We start from the raw sequence: 19,628 nt of genomic DNA on the forward strand, positions 1-19,628 counted from the left end.
GGATCACGATGATATCATGGTCGATATAGGAAATACGTGTATGGTTAAGCCGCTCGTTAGCAATGCTCATTGATAAGATATCACCTGGAAATACATGTGGCAATAAATGTGTTTACAAATTCCATGAATTGGAGGTTTCAACTTGTTCCACGGCCACCTGATTCACTCGATTTACGATCGATATCTCGTAATTTCACTTGAGAAATTAATCAATAAACGAGCAGCTGACCAAAAAAAATTAGACAATAATATTTTTATCTTTACGTTTTGCTAATCAAATGAGCTTCCTGCAAATGTGACGTGATGAAAAGAAACGAGCAAGTCGCAAACCAGTTGATATCCTGTAGATAATCGAATAAAGATTAAATCAATCGTTAATTCGGACTCTTTATTGAGTTAACTATAATAACATAATGACTCGTTGAACATTTCCTATAGATTATTCCATGGAAAATTCTCCTCCTTCGTCCTGTAGCCAAAGTTAAGATTCTACTTGCCTCGAAAATGTCTCACTTCAGATGTCTTTCAGTTAAATAGAAACCACTGTTGGAATACCAATTTTGCATCTACTTCGATTCCAATCAGAAGTAGATCACGTTCATGTAGTTTTACACTATTGATACGGATGAGTGCGAATTACATACTTTACGTAAATGCCAACCGATAATGATATAGCATCGGAAGAAGTTTTCAAATTTTATGGGTATTTTTAACGTTCGATATCCACGCGTTGTAGAAAGTTTTAGAAAATCGTTCCGCTTCCACGAACATTTTTATGAAAAAAAAAAAAAAATCGATCCGCCTTAATACCGTAATCAGTGGTTATCGCTAATAAGGAATTGTATTTAGTTGACGATGGAATCTCGTACATTTCTTTAATATGGTTCGAAAGAGTACATTATGAAGGTCACAAAAATATTTGTAAAAAGTACGGAGAGAAACAATCAGATAACACCAGGTAGAAATTTCCGTGTTTTTATGTAGGATTATTTTTAACTGAATACAAATAGCTTCTTTTGGTCGAAAAATATGTTCGATTATGTTGTGTCATCAGACACATGCAATATAAACTGCTGTTTACATAACTTTCTTTCGACTCGCGATAAAGAGAGATACAGTGACACACGAAATTATGTAAACACTTAAAGAAACACTTTGTGAATATATTTGTATGTACGTATCGTACAAAATATTTTGAAATTTCATTAGCACAATAATAGAGGACGACGTCATAATTATATAGATAACGTTTGTTTGACAGTTCTTTAGTGCGACCATTTTTAGCACTACTACTACGGTTGAGTACTATTGTTATTCATTCCGTACACAATTTTTCATTGAATGTATATTTACAGTAGATATCTTGTAACTTCTATATACATCTTCAGTTTGGTTTTAAATTTTAACGATACAATCATGGCAGTCGTGTCTCATTACGATATTAATGAAATTAATTAATAATAATGAGTTCATAAAAATTTTCTATGGTAAGTGTTCAAATAAGTACTTTCGTGAGCCACTCTAAATAAAGTACTTGTAAGAGGATCGACGATCTCCATTGCGTTTTCTCTTCCCTTAAATGTTTCATGCCACCTGCTTAATAATCGTTTGCTCCTCGTGACGCTTCGGCAAACAAGCCGTTCCATTATTCTAGAATTTTGCTCTCGCTCTATACAGTTGCAGGCGATGGTGTGGGCGTTGCGTGTAGGTGAGATTTGAACTCTCACTTGAGACCGATTCGTAAATATCAACACCCACGTTGATTGGTTGCGAGGACAAACAAAGTGGAGCGAGGGATTGCACTTGACAAGCAGGTAATTCACTGAGCCTTTCCTCGATGAGGAACATCGATTTTTTTTTTTGTCCGTTTTAATACTCGATTGGTAAATACAAAGGCACCGAGGGAGAAACGTGATAGTAAAACGGTAGAAAATAACAGATTGTAATAGAATGAAACACGCACCACCAATCGATCAATTATTTACAAGCTCGGGGTTTTGTATATTTTCACAGCCCCAACTACAACATATATTAATAAATTATTTGTTCGCATACACGACTGGCTATACCAGCGTGTGTATTGTATCTGTACATACACTCGTACAAATATAAACTTTCGTATAAATTAAATTAAATAATTTCTTTACCTTAGGCAATTTCGATCGCACGACAAACGACGTGTTTAGTTTCTTCTTTCTTCCTTTTGTTATCGAATGCTAATTTAGTTTCTTATATACGATTTACATCGTTATTTTATTACGTACGATGATATTGCGTGTAACGATAGTTGGTTGTATTTGTCAAAAGGGTAAAGATAGTGAGCACGTTATTTTTACTTTCGATTAAATCAGTCGATCAAATAACAGATCGATTCGTAAACATATTCGTTGATCAGTATTTTGATAAATTACGAAAATTAACGCAAACAGCATCGGGTTCCTCATTTGATATCAAATAAAACTAAAATCATGTAATACCATTAACAGTCTCTATGTAATTCGATAACATTGCATGCGGTATCTACAGCAATTACGGAATTATATCTTATTGAAGGATTCATCCTTGCTTCACGTTAATATTACTAGAAGAGTCGAATCTTTGACGCTCTACATGTTTGTACAGCATATTTATTCTAATTGTTATATGTTATGCACGCGATACTACTTGATAGAATAATATCAAAAGTCACATTGCACTCGTTATTCAGGCTCTAACACCTGAAATATTGGAAGTAATTGGAATTATTGGAAGACGTGAAAATAAACCTGGAAAGAGCCTAGAAGTTGTTGAATATTATGTACTTCCTTCGTCAATTTTCTTCGTAGTTCACATCGTTTTTTTCCCGTCCTTACGACGCTGGATATTTTACAAGAAGTACAATTCGTCGTGGTATCGTGATAGGTATTTAATTACGTCTAATTTTGCAAAACTTCTCAGTCAAACGAGAACGTTGCAAATAGTTATCATCGGTCGGTTCGAACGATTCGCTCAGATAATATTCGCTATTAAATGACGTAACGCGAATCGAGTCCATCGAGAAGCGTTGATATCATTGACACGATATAGCTGCTAAATTAACCTTATCATTAACACATATTATTGTCATTGGACATTTGTGAGGGGAACACCGTTGGTATCGTAGAAAGCTTTTCTGTCGACCGGTGTTCGCTCGCTGAAATTGTGACACGAGCAAAAGGCGGCATTAATTATCTACGGACGATCACGCATAGTTTTACGTATGAAACTATGCAACATATAAGCGTGACATACACTGATCAACCCAAAGTCCACCTACACTTAATAACAGAGTCGCGTAATGCGTCATATAAATACATCACACAGTACAAAACATTAATCTTACTAGATATCGCGTTTGATGACATTTCGTGAGAGTAGTTGCACGTACATACGACGACTCGTATTTTTCCTTTCTTTTCCCTTCTTTTCTTAATATCCGCTACGTGGAAAGTTTTCCGCGAGGAAAACTGTCTTTGCATACGATTTGTATAAAATAATATTATGTACAGCCGCGCGGACTTCATTACATTCGACTTGTACATCTTTCGAAATTAACTTTCGAGCGATGGTCTCTTGTCTCGATGTCTCTTTGTGATGGTTTCCACATGTAACCATCATTTTCAAAAAGATACGTGATCCGCTGCTCGGAACTTCCGTCTAGAATTGAAGAATTTGGTTTATCCATTCACGAAATTCGGAGATGCGAGTGTAAACTCCTGGTTGGTTGGGTACCGCACAACCTATTCCCCAACTGATCACCCCAGCAAGTATCCAGCGCTTATCGCGCGCCCTTTGAATCACCATAGGCCCTCCACTGTCACCCTGCAACGATACAAACTCTTGTTTTAGTTCTTGCAAATTTTGTATTCAGTGGATGAATGGAGTTACGTATTTCTCTTTCTTCGCTTATAAAAGTACATAAACACTTGTCGAAACTTTTCATGAATACATCGTACATGCTTTCGGAAATGTTTGAAATTTAATTAGCGTTACGATGAAACACGACTATCATGATTATATCGATTAAATTTGAAACGAACTTGAATACATATGCAAAAGTTACGAAACTGAGCAACCATTTATTCACAGTATTTCATTTTTACAGTATTAAATTTTTTATGTTACGTGAAAGTACTACTAAATGACGCGAAATTTTATACAATTGAATTTAATTAATTAGTATGTGCTACAATGGTGTGCAAATACACACATTTTCAAACCGATTAAAAATTTTACCAACATAACGATGGCAGCCGTGCCCCATTATAATGCTAATAAAATTTCAAAATGTTGTTTGTGATAAGTGCTCAATTATTTTCGTGTGTCATTATATTCGCATCTACATACAGAACGAAGAGAATTAGCATACCTCACAGGAATCGTATTCGCCATTTCGCCATCCAGCGCAAATAAAAATATGTGGAATATGTTCGATGTATCCGGCATTCCTGTACATAACCTCGCACATTGTGTTATTTATAACTGGCACAGCCACTTCTTGAAGAACTGATGGTAACGGGCCCTCTAAGAATTAAGTTTTAATCAATATACCATTTAAATTATGTCATTACGAGAATACTTATAAAATGAACGTATTGGTACCGTCATAAAGTCGGCCCCAGCCAGTGACATAAGCAGTACGGCCAACGTAACTTTCGTCGTCATCCGGCAAGCAAATAGGCAGAACGTTTGGTTGAAACGGTAACAAAGGTTCGTAGAATCTCAACAAAGCAAGATCATATTCGAAGGTTCGAGGATCGAATTGTGGATGACTGGCCACGATTTGAACTCTTCTTTCTTGATAGCCGTAAGGTTCGTCTTCGTTGGCAAGGTCATGTTCGCCGATTCTCAACAATAAATCGCTTGGTGGTACGCTGCAGATAAAAAATCATATTCAAAGAAACTTTCAAACGAACACTCTTTTTAGATAAAGATATATTTTTCATAAAACTGCGGTTCGATAATATGCTCAGTTAGTTCTTGGAATCGATTAATCGTAATAAGGAAATAATATAGATCGAAGCTAATCGCAATGATAAACATGATACCAACTTTTCGACGCAATGCGCTGCTGTTATTGCCCAATTCTCATTGAGTAAAGCTGCGCCACATTTGTGCAGATACGTCGACGTCCTCCATTGTCGTAACGAGATCTGAAAAGAAAACATCGATCTTACTTAACGATGCTTGGCTGTGCTCGACTTTGTATATCAATTACATGAACACGCAACACGTGTGATATGGTCGTTTACACACACATACATCGATGTACAAGTACGTTGTATAACACAGTGACTGATAAACGATCGCGAGATTTCCACTTTAATTCTGAATGATTTAACGAAGCTCCGAGAACTTTCTCGAATTGTACTCACCTGCCAAGGCCATTTTCCAAACGAACTACGATTCCCACCGACGATTCGCGACTCTGGGAACAATCTTCTTCCGCACACTGCAAGAACAAGCATCGTCGAATTTAAGCCCTTCAATAAATTCGCGAATCTCAATGACACAGCCATGTTGGAGAACGAGTCTTCTATATTGGTCCAACTGGATGAACCGGTACCATCGCGAGCGCCCCTTCCCAGCATGTTTTTTCTTCCTCACACCTCTAATTATGCGTACGATTCTGCTTCGGGTTTGGCAAGTGAAAAAGATCATCGCGTTTTCTGACCAGTTATTCACGATGCAGTCATGAATGGAAACGATTTGTCAATGTTACCTCGCGCGCTTAGTTTTACATATGCAAATACGTTTTTTCATTCTTTCCTCTTTTAATCTTTGTTTCTCACGACCACGCGTTATAATCGTATTGTATAACGTTCAGGTTTCTATATTATCGACTATAGATTCTCATTTCATAGCAGCATTTGCATAAATGAGATTTAAATAAATGTTCTATCGGTTCTGATATGATAGCAGCAAGATTAAAGTTATCCAGAAATTACGAAACATTATCGTCATCGATCGAGCTACTCTTTATACGAACGGAGATTAAACGATTGTATAAGATAAGCTCACCTTGCTTGTAATCCGACATGTTGAGTGTTTCCATCGGTACCGGAAGTTCGGTATCTATCGTCACACTGGCGATCGAGGACAGAGTTGTCAAGATAGTGGGTCTTTTCGTTACCTCGTGTTCTGTACCAGTTTCTGTCGTTGGTTTAGCTAAATAATTGTGAATTTTTTTTTTTTATGAAAAACAAGATTTTAAATAAACAACATTTTTAATAAAATTATTAAAAAATATCTAAAACATAGAGCAGAGAAATCGAAGGACTCGTAACAAAAGCACCGTTATCTATATGTTTGCCCCTTTCCAGAAAAGCGAAAAATTACTCTAGCATCTTTAATTTCAGTTTATCGCGTTTCAATTCTTTTAAACAAAATATTAGCCTTGTTACGTAATTCGCGCATGTCATTATTTTTGGTTCTCGAAAAACCTTTTAGTAGTAAAAATTCGGAAGAATTCATTGGTAAAAGAAATAATCGATAATTGATGGAATATTTCTAAAAGAAGGCGCTATATAAAATATTCGATAAAATATTAATTCCACATTCTATGAATTTATTTCACATTTCGCTACGAGCTTTCGGAATAACTCGACGTTTCCCTCGAGTTACCGTGTACCGAATAGATAGTTGTTTTTGCAACATCGATCGCATATTGTGCGAGTTCTGCTTGTGATTACCAACTAGATCGATTATTATCTGGAAAGTGAACAAATTTGACGAGCATCGTTTTTGCTTCAAGTCCCTCAAGTTACTTAATCATCGTACCAGAAGTCGAGAATTGCGATGTAGATTCTGGAACAAGCTTATCAGTCGTATCTTCTACCGTTTGTGGTTTTTTGGTAGTGGGTGACTGAATCATAATCCAGCCATCTGGAGTTGTTATCGGAGTCCACTCGCTTTCGGTTTGATCTAGAGGATGATTCAGGATTATTAACGATCGATATCGTACATTCGCAGAATTTTCTTATTCGCGCGTCTAACGAATAAAAGTAATTGGAAGCATTCGAAAACTAGAACGGAGTGCAGTTATCGGAAAATAATTCGACTCGTTTAAATTACAACGGAAGAGAGAGGCGAGAGATGGAATGGGAGATCGTGGATGCTGTTCGCGTGGCATTCGAGAGGAAAGATTACGGTGGACGGTTTAAACCGTTACAACGTTCCGACGCAACAGAATTTCATCTTCTATCGATGCGCGGAGAATATGTACGGCCTTTCCTTCTTTAACAAATTACCCGTTCCTAGACACGACGATTAAGACGTCGTATACGGGAATTTTATTTTACACTTTTGTTGCGTGTACGGTTTGGAATGCAATTACCGACTGCAAAATGAGACTGAACGCGGTCAATAGATACGACAAAATATTGGCGAATTTCTTCAACTATATCGATGCCTTCGCTGTTGTCTATTTACGAGTAATATACAGATTTATTGTACAATCGAATGTTCTTTCTAGGTATACTATCGTCCATGAGTACATACGGTGGAATGAAATTTCTCTCACACGATAGCTTTTAAGCGTTAAGCAAAGTGAATATTCCATCCTAACTATGGAATTAATGAATTAATTAAAGAATCAACAGTAGAGAAACGTTCTTCGACAATAGCTTTGAAATTATAACGAAGATATCTACCTATAGATCGAATTACATTGCGTAAATATCTATGGACGATAGTGTAAGTTACGCTATAGTTACTTAACAATGTTTCTTATCGAAACATACGATACATGTATAAATATATTACTTAGAAACGAATGATATAGAAGTTCTACTAATTTTGAAATCTAGAAGTTTCTTTAAAAAATATCATTATCTGATAGAATTCATCGAATTTATTAGGAGTACGGATGAGAGAGTAGATAAGAAGATCCTGAGTAATCGATCAAATTCACGAGGCTCCCACGATTTTCTTAATGCTACATAATTAATGCAGGAGGCGTGCAGCTCGACGTGAATTGCCACCGAGATGATTTCCTATGGACGACAAGAACGTCACGTTACACAATGGATATCCGTTTTCTTCGATTTCACCGAGCATCAATTACTGTTTTCGCTCAGCATGCGAATGGAAACTGCAAATGGCCGCGCTCAAACTGATCGCGTATACGAGTTTAATTACCAATTATATAAATTTTACATCGTCCAATTAGATCACGCGTTGTTTAATTGAACTTATTAATTGGATTATACATAGCTCAGTACCGTTGCCGATAAATAATTCAATTTATTAAGCCGGGACTTTGCAACTCGAAAACCTGTATGCAGTAACTTAATAAAGCACCGATAAGACAAAATCTTCATAACTTGAAGATTTGAATTTTAAAACTTTAAAATATAACTATATTTAAATAGATGGTAAATTAAGATTTAGTTTGAAGAACTAAATTAAGGTAGAAACTAAATGTATCAAACGTGCACATACTCAAAAAAGATGGTAATAAGCATAAGCCTCGATGTAACAAAAAATACAATACAATACCATGATTTGAAGACTTTGAGATTCCAGTTATTAAGTTTCAAATTCTGTTTTATAACATTGTAGCTATGAAAAAAGATTCCAAGGATTTGCATCCTTATCGGATTGCGGATTTTTATGCAAATTCATACTTTTATAAACGTAACTAAAGAAATACAGCCCGAGCAAAGATTTGCCCTATTAAATATCACAACGTGTACTATACTTCAAATATTTTATACGTATTTTCGTATACCATATGCATTCTCTGTATTTTCATACATTTTCATATCTCTCATAAATCCATAAATATCGCTAATCTAATTATGAGAAACTATGGGAGAAATTATAGGAAACTTTGCCCTCAATGGGTTAACTGTTCCTACTCACCCGGTTGCGTAGTTGTCGTTGAAAACGTCTCCGGATTCTTCGTGGTCGTATCGTCAGAACTCGACGTCCATGTAACGAGTCCAGGTGCATAAGTTGTATGAGAAGTTTCTCCAAAGGTTTGATTAACAACTGACACCTTTGTCGAAGTAACGTATGCTGGTGTGGTGGTCGTCGTATTGATGGAAGACGACGACGCGAAACTGATATTCGTTACGGTGGAACTAAGCAAAGTTGTGGGTGTCGTCGAAGAAGGCTTGCTGATAGGTTTAATGGTAGGCTTAACAGTAGGCTTGCCGATAGGTTTGCTGGTAGGCTTACTCGATGGTTTCGTAGGCTTTGTTGATTCTATCGTTGGCTTAGGTTTCGTAATAGCAACGGTAGTAACATTAATCGACGACAAAGATCCAGTTTTTTCGGTGGTTGTTGCGTAGTCGGGCTTGGATATCAGGCTCGGAGTCGTCGTGCTGATCTTCGTTGGTTTTGGCTTTGGAACAGTTGTTAACGGCTTTGGAGTAGTTGTTAACGGCTTCGGAGTAGTCGTTAATGGCTTCGGAGTAGTTAACGGCTTCGGAGTCGTTGTTCTAACCGTCGTAGGTTTCACCTTTTGGGTAGGCCTCGTTGTGGCGATGGTTGTGAATTTTTGAGCAATCACGGTTTCCGTGGTTGAGCTTATTGGTTTCGTCACCGTGGAGAAAGCAACGTTCTCGGTAGTCGTCGCGATGGTTGGTCGTTTGATGGATGTCAATAGAGGTTTCGTGGTGGTCGTTGACGATAAAGTACTTAAAGTGGTATTTACAGACGGTCTTATTGTGGTAGAAGAAGGAGGCCTCTTCGAGGGTGTAATGGGCTTCTTCGTGGTAGCTGTTGGTCTCCTTGTGCTGCTACTGATTACCGGTTTTTTAGTACTGGTAGTAGGTTTTCTGGTGGTAGCATGAGTCAATGGTCTCGCGGTTGTTGCGTTTCTTGGTGGGAACCTCGTAATTGGAGTGATCCTTTGAGTAGTCGTGATTACAGTTTTCGACGTTGTTGATTCGGTTGTTCGATCGACAGTCGATTGAAGAGGTTTGGGTGTGGTTGCATTGGTAGGTCCATGAACAGTCGAGTGGACTGGTTTATACGACGATGAGTGAGTTGGTTTATAAGACGACGAGTGTGTTGGTTTATACGACGACGAGTACGTAGGTTTATGCGTCGTGGTCGAATGAATCGGCTTCTTGGTAACGAATTTAGTCGTTTCGGCAAAGGTTTGCGCGGTGGATAGCGGCCTTGTCGAGATTTCTAATGTCGTTGGCCTTTGAGTGGTCGTCGTCACTGGCTTTTTAGTTGCCACTTTTGTTGTTTCTTTTACGGTGGTTGGTTGCGTGCGGATACTCTGTGTAGTGTACATGCTAGTCGTCTCCTAAGTATTCGTAAGGAAGAAGAACTGGATTATTTCACCGAATGACTATTGGCTACAGCTTATATAAAAAGATGAAAAAAAAAGATTCGTTCTTTGAGAACTTCGATATGATTGAATTCAACGTTGTTGAGGCGATCGTGAGAACGAAACTAAATCTTGGTAAGTATATTCGAAGCCATAACTCACCTCGGTGGAGTACGTCCCAGTTGGTTTCTTTTCGTTGATCGGCTTCGGCCTTGAGAAATATTCAGGTATATCGTTGCTCTCAATTGGCCCATGAGTCGTAACGAACGGCCTTGAAGGAGAACCATCGTCGATACTGTTGTCTTGAGGAAAAATGTCAGGTTCTTCGTCTATCTTACAACAGCTACCGAAATAGAAACGGTCGATGCAAGTGCCAAGATGCGTGCCATTCGCCTTTGCGCAGGTAAACGCGAACATGCAAACACCAGTTTCGCCAGTTCTTCGAGACACACATGGCAAGTGCCTGATATTCCTTCCCGTACCTACGGACATTTTCAGTAGAAACCTTCAAATGAAATCAGGAATGATGTAGACTAATTTCATCTTTAAAGATTAAATACTGCACCGGCAGTGTACGTTAAACAATTTTAAATCGAACATTGTAATTGAATTTTGAGATCAGAAGATCATTTCTTTTCCTTTCTCTCTTCTATAAGGAAAAAAGAACTGAAAGTTGAGAGAGAAAGAGAGAGAGAGAGAGAGAGAGAGGGAGAGAAAGGGATACGGAGAACAACTTCCGTATTCCGTGATCTCTAATCGAATGAACGTTAACCTTTGCTCGATACCAATAGCTGTGTATTCGCTGTACGCGTTCTACATTCAGTGTGTAATGCTTGAAAATAGGTATCGTCATCGTTTATAATGGCCCTTAATCGTCCTACTATGCAGCCACGATCCTGTCATAGATAATGAACGATAGCAGGTAGTATAATCAATTAATAATCGCGTCGAAAGAAGCTGTAAATCTCTCGACGGAAGCGGGTGTGCTGTTCCTGGTCTTTAATTGCATCCGTTATAGAACGATTATTACGGAACGGTGGGCGTAATTGCTTTAATGGACTCCAAATATGTACTTATTAAGAGGGTAGATCGTGAACAGCGCAGAAAAATTCCAAGATATCGCAGATAAATGCGTAACTGCGTATGGTTTATGATTTATAAATATCGCAAAGTGTTTTGGTTTCATTAAATTCGAACATGTGGATGGGTGAGAATCACAATAACGCGAGCCAATCTGTTGCTTATCTTATAAAACGGTGTTACGCGTTTATTATCATGATAAAATTATTCTATCTTTTTCAAATTAGAGTTGATATACTAAATTAAAATTCTCAAAATTTTTGAAACGTGTAAATCATACGTATCGATCGAACCGACAACTGTTTAGTAATTTTCAATCGTTTATGGAACGTAGCCGATATGTAATGTAGTATAGCGGGCGTTATCGAAGAACGAATTGATGTCAGGCAAAGCAAAGCATCTTGGTACCGTTACGTTTCGATGTATGAGCTAGATGCCCGACCCAAAAGTCGGTCACAGTCATAGCCTAATGTAACAGCCCGTTTTCTTCCAAGACACCTCACAATCTTGGCTTCTCCTTCTCGTCCTATTACGTGTTGGCTACCTAACGAATCCCTCTCGCACATTCCAAGGTTCTTTGACTCAACGTGATTAAATCGACATACCTGACCCGACCCATCTCGCCGGAACAGACACACCTATATAATGAACGTCTGTGGCAGACTTGTTAATAATATATCCCTCTTACGAAAAAACTAGAACGAAATGGCGAATATATAAATCTACTTTTTATTTGTATTACAACCTGGAAAGAACGATATGAAGTAACAATTAATTAATAGAAAATAACACGGAAAATTTATCGAGTTTCTTCGAAAGAAATTCTTTCGCAATTTCTCTTCTTCTTTTGCATTTGAATTTCTAAGACCCTGATAAAGATGCAAATTGAATGATCTATGAAACGTGGGAAACTAGAAGAAACATGTTCGAAATTAGACTATAAAAATTATGAGATCGACGTTGTTATAGATGATAGTAACGCGTTTTTCTCGGAATATTTACTTTCTTCTTGGCAGTGGAGGTTGATGGCCGTAGCGAGTGAAAATCGACCGTAAAATTATATACAAACCCGGCACCCTTGCTTTCGGGTCAGTCGGCCAGTTCCCTTGTCCAAGATGTTCTACGTGTTTGGTGTCCTTCCGCGTAGAAAATGTATGCTACCGGAAGTGTCGTCTGAGTCACAGTCGTGAAAGAAAGTTACCGATTTCATTACGCACTTGTTGGAATTTCAGTCGTGGCTATACCAAGCGCACATGCTTGCGCGTACATGCCCACGCGAATTCGTACCATCGAAAGGATTTCACTGATGGTGATAATGTATTCCGTCAAATCTCGTAAAAGATCGGTCGAAAACAACAAACTTGAACGATGCATAAAGCGACTCGTGAAAGGATTTGAATTGTTAACATTTCATTAAGACTGTTACAAGATACGGCTGTCGTGGTTCTATCGGTAAAATCTAAAACCAATCTGAAACTGTATACAGAAGTTACAAGTCATTTATGGCAAACATATATTTAGTAAAAAAGTTAGTATACAGCATGAGCATTAAATACTGTAACTTGTCAATATACTTAGTAGTTTGGAAACCTCAATCGAGATATGTTATCTTCATCTTCCAATTAGTTTCAAATTTTGCCAGTATGATCATGACAATCGAATCTCGTTACAACGCTAGTGAAAAGATGTCTCGTATGAAACGTAATAAAAAAAGTTTCTATCAATAAGCATTTAAATAGTTTTGCGAGCTGCTGTAATTTCACTTGCCATATCAATAATCGGCAGATTCTTCTCGTTCAATTATGTCGATTAAGGTCTTTAGTTTGATGACCGATTTTTCGTTGAGACCTCGAAGTATGGCTTGAATGAAGCGATCGGAATACCAATGAGAACGAAGATGACAAGATCGGAAAAATAAGTGTAAGTCGTGTACACGCCGATGACCGGGGCTGACCTACTTGTATAGATAACTGACCAGTCCGCCCACGTTGCATTCGAACTCGAATCCAAGGTAGGTTCAATGTCGTCCTGCGACTCATATAGGTAAATAACCGCGCGTATACAACAGGCGGGTACTTTACATGTGCTCGAATACATCGAAGAATATGTATATACAGGTTTAGCCCTGCCCATGTCAGGTATTTGCGTACCGATCCGTTATTCGGCTGACACTCGGGGGAAATCCAAGAATCGCGGAAAGAAAACAACGTGTACGCGAAAAAAGAAAAATTTGTACTGGTCGTTCGTAATTGAACCATGCTACTCATGTGAATGTGTACATATATTATAACTCATGAAAATATTCGAACACTTGTAGACATACTCCATAGATATATTATATGCGTTATACGAAACATTCTGAAATTTCGTTAGCACTGTAACGGCTATCGTGATTATGTTAGGAAAATTTGAAACGAACCTAAAGATGTACATAGAAGCTGCAGAATATTTAGAGCAGGTACGTATGTATTTTGCAGAAATCACAAGAGAATTTTAAAGAGAAACAGATTTTATTAAGACAAATATCCATACTGTATGTTAAATTTTTACGTTTTTAACTAATTCTAGTAAATATCTGAAATTCTATATGTATATATCTCAGACTTGTTTCAAATTTTACCAATTAAATGACGGGTATCGTGTCTCGTTACGGTGCTAATGAAATTTCAAAGTGTGTTGTACTGAAATTTCAAAGTGTCTAATATAGGTGTTGAAATAATTTAGTGAGCCACTGTATAGTTCTAATGGCGGATTCGAGAGCGAATACGAATTTTGGAATCGAAGCTGTTCGTTAAGGTACGTTTACGTTGGAGCTGCGATAAACGATAAGAGCGGCGATGAGAGCGAAGCCTAGAAGCACGCGTAATTGTTTTACATGCATACACATGTACATACATAAAATAATTGCATGTATTTCTACGCTTCGCTCTCATCGCCGCTCTTATCGTTTATCGCAGCTCCAACGTAAATGTACTCTTAAACGAATGAAAGAGCGTTGATCTTTGCAACGTTGATGATTTCTGTGTTGGAATTTGGATATGTTGAACAGTTTTGGAAGTGAAACGAGTACTTGACACGAGTTTCACTTCGTTCCCGTATACCGGTTGAAAGGCGCGCGATATTTTCAATTTGAGAATAACTATATTCGAAGTGACTTACTTCCTGGAATAAATTGTGGGACATAGATCGGGGAAGCGGTGACGGTATTCAACAGCACATTGGCTAGGAAGACGACGACCCAGGTTTTTCTTTCACGATCCCACATCTGAAAAAGGAACAGAGAAAAGAACATGAATTTTAGATGAGTGCGAAGAACACGTGACATTTAAAAAGTAAAAAGTGGTTAGCGCATCAACACGTTCACAACAATGTCACTCCTTTTAAGAATTGCTGAGAAAATTCTCACGAGATAATAAAGGTATGATTCCTCTTATCCACTGATTAATCTACGCTTTTTGGTATTCCACGATTTAAGTTCTTGATATCAGTTTTAATTTAATAATTGGATAAGCACGATATTATAGATAAAGTATCGTGCTAAATGATGGAAATCGTAAATAGATATTAATAAATGTGACGCAGTTGTAACGCGATAGATTTGTATGACTTGCACAAATCATTTGGATAAGATACAGTTGGCCACTTTATCAAAATTATTGCGAGTTGGTTGGCTATAATTCTAGCTACTCGAACTGTTCAAGTAGAAGGAAAGTACTCAAACAGTCGTTCGTTATAAAAATCAATGGAAAAGATGTTCGATTACGATGTTTTGCGAAAAATATTAGAAACATAAGAAAAATATCTAGATTGATAATTACATCGTGAGAATGGAAAGGTTGGAGTGAACGACCTTATGAGAACAGACATTCGTTTTCAGCAGTAGTACAATATTACGTGAAAGCAGCAATAACACAGAGAAACAAATTCTTGTATTTTCGCCGCGACGTTCAAGTACTTTCCATATATTCTTCCTTTTTATCTGTCCCAACGACGTTAATGTCGTTCACGAGGTTGACGCGACATCAAGCCATGGTTACCCGATATTCATCGTGCAAGAACTAAGTTACAGTTATTCAGAAGCAAGAATTCGGCTGTAACGTTATATCCTGTCCGGTTGAATCACGGATCGTCTTAGACTCGTATATCGTCGAATCCATTTGAAAGAACGTGTCCTTCTTTTCCATTCTTCCACGATTTTTATGCCTTTATATTACCAGGTGAAAAAAAGGACAAAAGTAATCGTAACGAAGAGGAAAAGAAACATGTTAGGTTCGATGTGATAAAGATGTAATTTCTCGGTTTTGCTTGAAAATTCAAGTAATTCTCGTTTTCCTTCGAGTTGCCCGAAGAAATGCAATGATCTCATCCAGTGTGCACTCGCTCCTCCTCTTTGAGGAAGTGATAAAAACCGTTACAGTTACCCAGAGGCAGGAATTCGGGTGGATGAAGCAACAAATGTCTACGTGAGTTGTGTCGGCTTGTCGATGGTCAGGTTACTGGTTTTCCTGCTTCTGATTAGTTAGGCGACAGTTATCTTCCCCGTCTCGATTTGGAACAGAATATTCCTTTCTTTTTTTTCTTCTTCCTCTTTCTTTTCGTTTTTCTACGAGCCAGCACTTTTGTAGAAAATCGTACATGTTACCGTAACGTTTCTTCGAGAAAACAAATAAGTAAATGACTTCCTGCGAAGACTATGAATAACGAACGTCGAGCAGATTATCCAGGTGATTATTAGAAATTATCGTTTCAAGTATTTAACGATCACTATTTGATAGTTATACGATGTGATCGGAAATTTTTGTTTCGTATTCCGTTCCATTTATAAGATACTGTAATATCGTATGCAATCATTTAAATGCAAATAGCCGTGTCGTTGCTGTTTTTTTTTTTTTTTTTTATTCTTCATGTATAATCGAATAATTTGATATATGTACGTATTCCCGAAGACGAATACGATAACCACCGGCGTTGAATCGCAAGGTGAATCAAACAAACATCGATACCTAATTTTCGTAATTAGAAGGTTCGAGGACGAACGTACATGCGTGTGCAACCGTGTCCCTATATAAAAAGCTTTTGTTGTAGTCTAGTACGTAAGTTGTAACGGTACAAGCCACTTTCATTTGTACGCACGTATCTAATACAAGGCGCACATGTGGGTTGGCGCCGAAGTACGGTTCAGTGGAATAAAACAGCCATTTGGAAGCGAAAAAACGACCGTATCAAGCCGAAATTCGTTAAAAGTACAATCGTAAATACTTTTTGGCTTGATCGATGGGCCTGTATCCGAAGCCACGTCTACCTGTGTATATCCTGAGCAAGATATTTCAGCGCGAAAGAAAGTCGTTAATTGGATATAAGATTAACACAGATACGTTCCAAACTTTGTACAGCTATGTGGATTTTCGAACGGAATACTTTTCCTGATAGCTGTTTGGGGTTGATTACTTCGAAAATAACTAATCGCGGTATAACGTGATTTATGCGTTAGTCGTCTCCGATCGTGAAGCGAAATTATAATGGAAAACAAGTATTTAGGCGTGACCTTTATCGATTTTTTTTCACTTGATCTGCTCGTGAATGTCATACGAAACAAAGTGATATTATCGAGAGGATGACATTCATACTAAAACGTGGCGTTTGTGAAAGTTTGAATTCTGCTTAAAGAAACGAACGGTATTCGTGAACGACATACGGCTCGCATTGGCAAATCTCTGGCAGTTCTGCGATTTCTTTCGATCGGTTATCCGACGAACGGTCTTTCCCTTAACATGTTTTATTAAAACCTTCGAAATTAATCATGAAACAAATTGTCAGAATTATTAGATTTAGACGTAACGTACTATGGTTGCAGATTATATCGTACAATTATCATGTTCTTTCTATTACAATGATAAATATTGCTTCGATATATCACGGTGCTTCCTTTCTTTTCCTTTTTTTCCCATTAAACCGAGGTTCTCTCGAGTTGAAACGATAAGCTTACCTTTTCTGATGACGTCGAACGACTGCAACGATGAACGCTACTTCGTCGTCAGATTCCGAGGGACATCATCCCCCCAGCAAGCTTAGAATTCTCACCCTCCCGAAACGCTTTCGTAGCTGTGTCGAACTTTGTACACCTTCGAAGAAAATTCACCCTTGAACCCGGGCCGAAGCGTAACAAAATTTCGACCTGCTCACAACAGGTAGCACCAATCGAACTGGTTTGTCGGTGGTCTTTGCGTAGTTCACGACTTCTGGATCATCGATCCAGGTGCTCTCCGGTGCGCTCCGCATGCACGAATCCCAACGCGACGCATCGTTGTCCGTGAAGGCCCCACCATGACCGATAGAACGAAGCCAAGCTAAACTACAGGACAATTCCGCACGGTAGACCGTGGCAGGGTCGAGGATATTCCTCGCGTTGAGACTTTAGCACCGGCTCGAGGTGAGGTGGTGGCAATGACCGTTCTCCTCCGTTGCTTCTCTCCTTCTAAACGAACGATTGTCCTTCTTTCTCTACGAACGGCTACCTTCGTGCCTCCTCTTTTCGAGGGCCTGTTGGTTAATGCTCTTCTGGCCTTTTCAACGTTCCCACTTCGACCTGGTTGTCGTCGCGGGTCGTTGTATAACCAAGACGTGTAACCTCTTCCCGAGCGTTATCCTTGCCCCTTTTCGATCGTTCCTTCTTCCTAATTTCCACATCGAGATCTCCTTCTTCTTCCTCGATCTACTTCTACAACTTTGCAAATTGTTAGCCCCCTTTAGATATATAGAATAGCTTCACGCACAATGATGACAGCGTATGGTTTCGTGAATTGTCGATGAAATAGTACATATAAATAGTTGCTTTAGTCGACGAACATTGCCGTTTGATTGATCGAACAGATCCTAGATCAATTAAAGCAAAAAGTCGGGTATTAATTTATTGGAATTGTTAAATCTTATTCGTAATTACGAGATTATCATTACAGGGTTTGTATATCCTTCGCGACGAAAATTCCTCGCGGAATCTTATTACCATTACTTGGGACTTATCTCTAGACGGTAAGTCTTTCACCTGTTGGATCGACTGGCTTGTCAAGCAATAGCGGTCACAGCGCCCTCCGAGATTTTTAATGCATGCCTATTTAAGATGAAGATTAATAAGTGAAGCGGTCGTTTCAAGTTCGAACGAAGGTATATTTCGCACGGCAGATCTCTTATCTGTTAAATTAATTTCTGTCAGTTTCAATTTCTTATAAATTATAATCCTTTACTTTATCGAATGTATAGAATATACGCGTAGAAAGCCAGTAATCAGCAGAGAATACATAGGATAGAAATTGTAAATCAATCGAACGATAACGCTTGCTGACGAATGTAAAATATAATCACCTAAGAGAGATAAGGACCCCTTTGGTTTCAACTGAAAATGAGTTTTTAACTGTCAAGGAAATCTTTAGCATACTTCCATATTATTGTCAAGTTTATGAAATTTTCTAATCGTATAAAAATACGATTCGATGGAAAACGACACGAGGAACGTAAGACGGTTAAAGTAAATTTACACGAATCCTTTTGTAACAGTTACAGCCAACTATCGTATGATTGTGGTTGCAAATACGAAGAATGTGTCGGTCTTGGATTTTATCGGAAATTATGAACGAAAACATTTCGTCGAAAATATTGAAACGAGTATGGTAACCTATTGAGAGACGCTATACCCCTGATTCGTAAAATCTAGTTAAGATCGACAAACACGAACATATGTCCTTATTCGTCGAATCGAGAGAACAGTTATCGGAATGACATTTAATCTTTGGCTGTACGAGCTAATGCTCGTCGTTCACTATTATTTATAAAAGGTTTTGTGTTGTATCGATCGGCGAACCGCACACTGAAATTCGAACGATCGAATCCCGAATAAAACGAATTGAGGAAAGATTTCGGGTACATGGAGAAAAGATGCGAGACTCCGTGACTTTACACGTTGGCTGCAACGTCAATTAGTGGCCCACGTTTTACTAAATTTCCTAGAACGTTTAAAGTAAGATAAACTTTTTGGACTAGAAACCTTTCAACATTGTGAACGAATTAGGTAACACCGTCAGAAAAAAGTGCACAAATACAATGTACATAATATTCTGCAACAATCGGATGTTACGGTGTAGTATGTACATGTTTATGTATATCTAGTGTATGCTTCAATTTATTACGATTGTCATGGAAAAGTATAGAAAATTCGCGCGGCAGTCAACGCGTTAACGAGAGCCTTCCG

At 38.1% G+C, this 19,628-nt stretch overlaps 1 protein-coding gene across 2 annotated transcripts; it reads right to left on the reverse strand.

The window, feature by feature from the left end:
• Positions 1 to 954: 954 nt before the first annotated feature.
• On the reverse strand, positions 955 to 17,688 carry LOC117231646 (serine proteinase stubble). Of its 2 annotated transcripts, XM_033490272.1 has the most exons (11): positions 17,373 to 17,688; positions 14,546 to 14,651; positions 10,469 to 10,788; positions 8,884 to 10,282; positions 6,799 to 6,942; positions 6,040 to 6,186; positions 5,394 to 5,470; positions 5,071 to 5,171; positions 4,621 to 4,892; positions 4,388 to 4,542; positions 3,676 to 3,840 (listed from the first exon to the last, which is right to left on the reverse strand). In XM_033490272.1, exons 2-11 carry the CDS (start codon positions 14,649 to 14,651, stop codon positions 3,676 to 3,678), a joined length of 2,886 nt encoding a protein of 961 aa, XP_033346163.1. In that variant the 5' UTR covers positions 17,373 to 17,688. The 2 variants fall into 2 exon arrangements, with proteins under 2 accessions (XP_033346162.1, XP_033346163.1); XM_033490271.1 differs by lacking the exon at positions 17,373 to 17,688 and having other exon boundaries at positions 955 to 3,840; positions 14,546 to 14,678.
• Positions 17,689 to 19,628: the final 1,940 nt, after the last annotated feature.

This window comes from Bombus vosnesenskii, unplaced genomic scaffold (assembly GCF_011952255.1).
Source record: "Bombus vosnesenskii isolate JDL3184/JDL3185 unplaced genomic scaffold, Bvos_JDL3184-5_v1.1 scf7180000013273, whole genome shotgun sequence".
Taxonomy (NCBI): Eukaryota; Metazoa; Arthropoda; class Insecta; order Hymenoptera; family Apidae; genus Bombus; species Bombus vosnesenskii.

Coding starts and splice junctions, on each gene's coding strand:
- LOC117231646 (XM_033490271.1), bottom strand. CDS start 14,678: ATGTTCTTTTCTCTGTTCCTTTTTCAGATGTGGGATCGTGAAAGAAAA. Junction 10,283..10,468: donor CTGGGACGTACTCCACCGAG/GTGAGTTATGGC, acceptor ACGAATACTTAG/GAGACGACTAGCATGTACAC. Junction 5,471..6,039: donor CATGTCGGATTACAAGCAAG/GTGAGCTTATCT, acceptor TTGTTCTTGCAG/TGTGCGGAAGAAGATTGTTC.